This window comes from Strongyloides ratti, scaffold srae_scaffold0000007 (genome assembly GCF_001040885.1).
Source record: "Strongyloides ratti genome assembly S_ratti_ED321, scaffold srae_scaffold0000007".
Taxonomy (NCBI): Eukaryota; Metazoa; Nematoda; class Chromadorea; order Rhabditida; family Strongyloididae; genus Strongyloides; species Strongyloides ratti.
The window spans coordinates 1-7,803 of NW_020171525.1; the positions used below are offsets into that span (position 1 = coordinate 1).

A 7,803-nucleotide genomic window follows, 5' to 3' on the forward strand; every position below is an offset into this window, starting at 1 on the left:
TTTATATAATAATAGCTTTTTGATTAATTTTAAAATATTTTAATTACTAATCAACTTATTTTATTTTTTTTTATATTTGAAGGTTAATAATAAAAAATGTCCAACAGATACTACCAATTATCAGAAAAGTTTGTTATTATTTTCTATCTATAATTCAGTTAGCAAAGTAAAAGTTGTAGATTTAACACGTTATATAACTTTTCAGCTGATTTCTTTAGTTTTTTGGTAATATTATATTAGTTGGAACTTAAAACATTTTATTATTTCTATAGTTTAAAGTTTTTTTTTAATTATTTAACTAATAAAAACATATCAATTTAAAAATATTTTTGTTTCGTAAAAGAAAATGTTTATTAAATTGTCATTTTATTAACAAAAATACGACAATGTAGAAATACATTTTATTTTTATAATTTTTGCTTTATTAATTAAGAATAAATTATAAAAATATCACATCAGCTTTTTTGTAAAGTTCAATTGAAATTAAATTTTTAATTTCTTTTTTATGGTATATTAGAAAAAATTAAATAAGAAGATTAATTTTTATTTTCTATTTTTTTTACACGTAAGATCAATTGAATTAATGTTTTATTTTTAAATATCATTTATATGATACATGAATTTATAATAAATAAAAAGTTTTTTCCAAAAAATATTTTCTTAGAATAATCAGAATATTTTTACAAGTTTGATTTAAAATGTTAAAAATTAACCAATAATAATTTATTATTGATATTAAAAAAAGTGTTTACGATAATTTAAACCTTTCAGACATATTATTTTTAACATTTTTTTGATAAGAAAAAATTGAAAGTTATTCTTCGATATAAAATCTTTTTTTCTTAATAAAATATTGAAAGCTAATAACAGCCTCATTTTAAAATTTTGAAAACTGAAAAATATATTTTAGAATCAAAAAATATCTAGAACAAAGTTTAATAAACTAAAAAATCTATAAATGTTTTTATGTATATCATTTTTCTATATTTTCTTATATTTTATATACTACATATATTTGTATGAACATACATACAAGCATTATTTTAATGTATTCTTAGTTTTTTTTTATATAATTAGGAAAAATTTTTAATTGTATATATAATCATTTTTTATTTTATATAAAGAGATAAGTTAGTTAATATTGTCGTTTTAATTAAAAGCATTTAAAAAAAAGCAATTTTTTTAACAAAATAATCAAATAAAAATGTCTCGTTGTTGTAGATAAGGTTGAATTGAATATTTAAAGTTAAAAGAAAACTATTTTTAACAATTTGTAAATATAAAATAATTTAACATTTAAATAATTGTTACAAGGGAATTTCTTCTCTTATAATATAAAGTAAACAATTGATACAACAAGGTTTACAGTACATTTTTTATTATTAAAGAAATAAAAAGAAATGATATCTTATGAAAAACTGACTTTCTTTAGAGCAACGAACACTTTACATGTTAAAGAGGTGTGTTTATAAACATATAAAAATATTTGTTGAAAATATTAATTGATTGTACTATACAAATATATGCAATAAATTTTTTAATATTATCGATAAGAATATATTTTTTAAATATAAAAAAAGATATTTTCTAACAAATATGATATTTTGTAAGAATAATTTTAATTAAAAAAAAATTTTTTTGTTTAATTTTAATTTATTATTTTTTATCTATTTAAAAAATAAATTTTTACTAAACAATTACTAATTTTTTTTTTCTTTCAATTATGAATATTTTGAGTTTTCTTTCTGATAAAAAATACATTTGGTTTTTTATAAAAATAAATGGTATACTTATAAATTAGCAAATAAAACTAGAAAGCACACAATTATGTCTCATCAAAAAAAAAGAATTAGAATAAATTAAAATATTTTTTTTTATAAAAAAAATAAATTTTTATGAATTTTTATTTATTTTGCACATTAAATGTATGAAAAAATTGTTCACACCAAAAATGAAAAGTACCATAATTTAGATACAAAATAAAAAAAAGATAATAAACATTTTTATTAAAATAGCAATTTTATACAATATTACATTAAATTTTTTATTTTTTCTTTGTATTATGAGTAAAACATTTATTATATATTATTGGAGCTATGCCTATATAAGAAATATAATAATTACCTTTTAAAATTAATTTAACCTCAAGTTTATTCAAACTAGTACCAGAACATGCTTAGTACAATACAAACGCCTAAAATTATCACAATTAAAAGCATTACAATAAAATTAGATTTACAAATACAACACGATATAAAATTAACTATAATTTTTTTAAATTTTTCATCCTCTTATATACTTTTAGTTGTACTTTAATTTTATGTGCCACGAACGCAGGTTTCTCTTTTTTATCAAACTTAAAGATTTCATCACCAATAAAGATTAATCATTTAATAAAATAATAGAAATATTAAAAATATATTTCTCAGCTTTTACCTTCTTGTTTGATATTTCCTTATATAGCGTATACCACTATTAATAGAAAAGTTAGTAGAATTTCTACATAGAATCTTTATAATAAACATTAGAAATATTAATCAATCATTTTAATTAAACTTCTATGGATTACTTTGTGTATTCTCCCATTTTCCTCAATTACTTTTACATAATCAATTGAGTAATCAATTACTTCATATTTTGTTTCACCATAAACTTCTTGTAATTTCTTAGTAATTCCTGGCATCAAAAGCTTAAATATTAAAACTTTATCTCTTTTATTAATTTTTGTATGTCGATTTTTGTCTAAATTATTAATTTGTAGTGTCATTTTATCAATAAATTCTTTGTTACTTATTTGTTGTATTTTATCCTCTTTTATTGGACGTTCTCTACCAATATTGATAGATTCAATATCATGATAAAAATATCACTATCAGATGATAATAGTTTTTTTTCAAGCGACATCATTTACGTTTTTTAGTTTTATTATTATTTTTTTCATTTATTATTATTTCATTAGATGAATCTTTTCTACCATTATTTAAATTATTATTAATTTTATCATCTACTTCCGTACTTGTGTCCTTATTAATATTTTTATTAATTTCCAAATCTTTATTAGAAATTTGATTCTTACGCGGACGACCATTTTTAAGCTTTATTGTTTCTTTATCCGATTCTTGTACTTCTAACATCCTAGAAATTCCATCATCCATATAATAAATATAATTTTCCTAATTATTACTCTCTTCTTCAGAAAAAATTGTCCATCAATTTTTTCAACTGTACAATCGTTTTCTTTCAACTTATTAGATTAAACAATTGTAATAAAAAGTATTTGTCCACGTGTTATCTTTTCTTTTTCAAATGATTTCATTATAATATTTTCAGATATATCAAGAAGTATCTGTTCATCATCTTTTATTTCATTAAATCTTATATTATTTTCATTGTCATCATAAACTTTGGTAAACTTTTCTTGTGTTACGAATTTTTCTCTTATCCTATGATTAATTGAACATGACCTACAATTTCTTTTAATATGACCAGGTTTTCGACATTTGAAACATTTTAAAATGTTTTCATTTTCTTCCGAACTTCTTTGTTTTGAATTTATTCCCTTTTTCCTTAACTTCTGCTTAGAAACAACAATCTCTTCTTTCATGATTATTTTTTCGATAAGGTCTGTAATTCCAATATGGTTTTCTTCCATTATTAGATCAAATAATGGATTATATCTACTCAATGCTTCACCTAATTTAACTTTGATTTTCCAGAACAATTTTTCATTGTCTGAATTTTCTCTTTTAGTCATTTTTATAAGTTCGACAAATCCATATATTCTTTTATCGAATTCTTTTTCATATGGATCCAACTTATAAGTAATTATTTTTCTTTTAAGTGTTACCTTCTCAATATTATATTCATATTCCTTTTCTAAACTATCACATATATCATCAAAAGTTATTAGAGGTTCAATATTTTTCCATTTAATAATATTTGTTTCCACTTCCAATTCAATAGCTAATATCAAATGGTCGATTTAATCTTTTTCTTCTATCTTCTGTAAACGTAACGCTATATTGTATCTTTGCAACCATGCACTTATATTATTCTTTCTATTATATGAATCAATTTTTTTCAAACAATTTGTCATACTTCTATCCTTCTGCATAATATCAAAATTACTTATACTTAAATTATTCTGCACAATTCTTAAATTTTCAATTAGTTTATCTTTTCTTGTCCTAGTGGACTTCCTTAAAGTTTTTTAATATCCTTTTATTCTTTCTTAAAGTTCCAAGTCACTGTCTTGACTTATATCTTCTAACTGTCTTATTACTGCTTCTTCAATTTTCCTAATTCTTTTATAGTCTGAACTAATATCAATTAAACTTATATTTTCTTAAATAAACCTATCACAGGCAAAAATTTCTTTGATATCTTCCTTTGCAAATAACTTATGTTCGCCTAATATCTTTATAATTTCTTCTTTATTTGACATATATCAATTTTATGAAATTTCTTTCCTCTAGAAGCGGTGTACCTTCCAAACCAGTAAAATATTTAGATACACTTTCTAGAAATTTCGCTTATTTTTTCAAGTCTTATAAAACGATTAATTACTACTAACGTCGCTTCTCTCAATAAGCCCTAGTGATAAACACTAGTAAAATATTTATTATACATTATTGGAGCTATGCCTATATAAGAAATATAATAATTACCTTTTAAAATTAATTTAACCTCAAGTTTATTCAAACTAGTACCAGAACATGCTTAGTACAATACAAACGCCTAAAATTATCACAATTAAAAGCATTACAATAAAATTAGATTTACAAATACAACACGATATAAAATTAAATATAATTTTTCTAAATTTTTCATCCTCTTATATTCTTTTAGTTGTACATTAATTTTTAGTGCTACGAATCCAGGTTTCTCTTTTTTTTTATCATAGTCTCATCAAACTTAAAGATTTCATTACCAATAAAAATCAAACATTCAATAAAATAAAAGAAATATCATAATATATTTCTCAACTTATGAAAATTTATATACGTAAATATCCAGCAGTCTTCTTCATTATTGATTTTTCTTCTGGTTTCTTTTGTAAACAAATGTTTTTTCTTATTATTTTTTTATTTTTAGTGTGACTTTTTGTTTACAAACTTACTCTATTATTTTTATAATAGAGCTACAAATACTTGAGACCGAACTTCAAAAAATACTTTCTGAAAAAAAATATTAAATCTACTTTTTCTCACAACGTCTTTAAAATAGTTAATAAAATTTTTAAAATAATTGTTTTTACTAAACAATATTTAGTTCACTTAGGTAAATATATTTAGTAATAAATAAATTAATGCCCCACAGTCTTGATTTTAGCTGAAGTTAAGTCTACCAAACACAACAATCCAAAATTTATATAAAACATTTATTTAAAATAAAAGATGCCAAGACAATTTTAGAGAAAAAATTATTATGTTTTGAAATATAGGAAGACAACGCGTTTTTCCTTCTAATTTAGAATCTAGGAGTAAAATAATGAAAGATATATAACTTACAATTAAATAAAAAAATTATTTTTAAAATTTAGACAGGACAGTAATTTCTTATTGAAATTTTGCATTATTACTTCTAAAATTAATAGCAATGAGTACAATATAAAAACTAGAAATATTAGATTCTAGAGAAGGAACGCGGCGAATACAATAAGTGAATATATGATTATAAAATGAAGTCATTTTAAATAAAATTCTGAGCATATTTATACATTTCTACCTAAAAGAAGAGCCAAAGGTTTTGATTCAATAAATAAAAGATTGTGTTTGATATAGACAATCAAACATCATAAAATAAGATAACAGAGTTGTATTACTCCAAGTAGCTCAAACAATGTAAAAATACTTAGGATTTTTAATAATAAGAATAAATTCAAGAATATGTTTAATCTTAGGTAATTAATTTTATAAAATAATATAGAATAATTATACAAGGATAAAACTGAGATTTAGAATAATAATAACTTAATTAATTTAAGAAATTTTAACCATTTATAAAAATAACTTCAGCAGAGTAACTCTAACAGTAATAGTGATTCATATTCAGTTTGACGAAGTTAGAAATTAAAAGAATTTTTTGATTCTACTGAAGAATCTGAAGATACAAACCCATCCTCTCTTATTGGTACAATAGTCGGTACTATTCTGTTATACCCCCCCCCCCAAATTAAAATGATAGAAAGTACTTGATAATTAATAAAATTTTTTCAAATAAAATATTAATTACATAAAGAAAACAGAATAAACCCAATATAAAGTAAAAAACATAAATAAACTTTTTTAAAAATTAGCTAATAATAATAGAAAACATGATGAGATTTGATATTTGAGTCATTTTTTTTTTTCGTTTCATGATAAAAATTAACGACAATTTTTTAATTTTATGATAAAAATTAATGATGAATTTAATTTTTTTTAAATTTTTTTTTCCATCTTGTAGAAAAGAAGATGGAGAATCTGATAGATCTATTTATTTTTCAAAAAAAATATTTTTTATATAAGTTTCTATCATTTTAAGCAAAAAAAGGGTTAAACAGAATTTTACCAAGATTAGTAACAAATAAATAATAAATTTATTTTTTTTTTTAATTTTTTTTAAAATTTTTTTTTTCCATCTTGTAGAAAAGAAGATGGAGAATCTGACAGACTTGTTTTTTTTTTAAAAAAAATAATTTTAAGGCAAGTTTCTATCATTTTAATTTGGGGGGGGGGTATAACAGAATAGTACCCAATAGTCTTCAGTAATATACATATATACTTCTTCTTTACAAGTTTGAGAAGTTCTTTCCATAACTTCAATTAACTTATTAATAATGGAAATCATTTCAGCAATCTAGCTTTTCATTGTCATCATGAGCATAATCTTTTCAGTTTCAGCATTATTATTGATAAATAATTGTAATAATTTTTTAGATTTAAAATTCTCGAGTTACATTTTTAGATAATAATATCTAGAATAAATTTAAAATTAGAGTCAAAAACTAGTCAAATGTAAAATTGACTTTGAAATTTTAGCTATATTTATATCTCTTTTATGACTATAAATTTTGCACTTTTAGTATTTATTTCTTTTCTGGTTTACTTCTAGTTTAATTGTAAGTTATATATCTTTCATTATTTTTCTCCTAGATTCTAGATTAGGAAGAAAGGCGCGCTGTGTACTTATATCTTAAAAAGATAATAATTTTATCTCTAAAATTGTCTAGGCATTTTTTATTTTAAAAAAAAGTTTTATGTAAATTTTGAATTGTTGTGTTTGGTGAACTTGGATTTTGGCCAAATTCAGGACTGTGAGCCATTAATTTATTTATAACTATTTTAAGTTATTTGTTTGTGGTGTCACCCTTATTCAAAGACAGAAGCAAAGAATAAATTAAAACTTTATCTAACGCACAAAAAAATACAACCAAATAATTTTACAAAAAAATTAGTGGTCACCTGTTAGCAATTATGTATTAATTGCAATTATTTTATAAACCTAATAATTTTTTATCAATTTAATTTTTTTTATTTACTAAAGTTATTCAAGACACTAACTTTTCAAAGTAAATAAGCCTAAAAAAAAATGAATGATAGCAAAAATAGTTAACGTAATCAAAAAGATGTTGAATAAAATTGATCACGGTTAGATGAAAGCTATATTTAAAATATTAAAAAGTGATGAAAAATTTTTCTTATGTGCTAATTTTAAGTCATCATCATGGTTCTTTTACTTGCTACAGCTTGAAAAATTATCACATAAAAAAAATTTATTATTGATTCACAACTTTAATATTGAATATATACGCAGCACTAA

The 7,803-nt window shown here is 21.0% G+C and overlaps 2 protein-coding genes across 2 annotated transcripts; both read right to left on the reverse strand.

Moving 5' to 3' along the window:
• Window positions 1-2,533: 2,533 nt before the first annotated feature.
• SRAE_0000066100 (Hypothetical protein) lies at window positions 2,534-3,155 on the reverse strand (the record flags this gene model as incomplete). Its single annotated transcript, XM_024646581.1, has 2 exons — window positions 2,534-2,826; window positions 3,017-3,155. 2 exons carry the CDS (start codon window positions 3,153-3,155, stop codon window positions 2,534-2,536), a joined length of 432 nt encoding a protein of 143 aa, XP_024500749.1.
• Window positions 3,156-3,253: 98 nt separating this feature from the next.
• SRAE_0000066200 (Zinc finger, CCHC-type domain-containing protein) lies at window positions 3,254-4,114 on the reverse strand (the record flags this gene model as incomplete). The annotated part of the gene is made up of 2 exons (XM_024646582.1): window positions 3,254-3,948; window positions 4,099-4,114. The coding sequence occupies 2 exons, from the start codon at window positions 4,112-4,114 to the stop codon at window positions 3,254-3,256; spliced, it is 711 nt and encodes a 236-aa protein (XP_024500750.1).
• Between the last annotated feature and the right edge of the window lie 3,689 nt (window positions 4,115-7,803).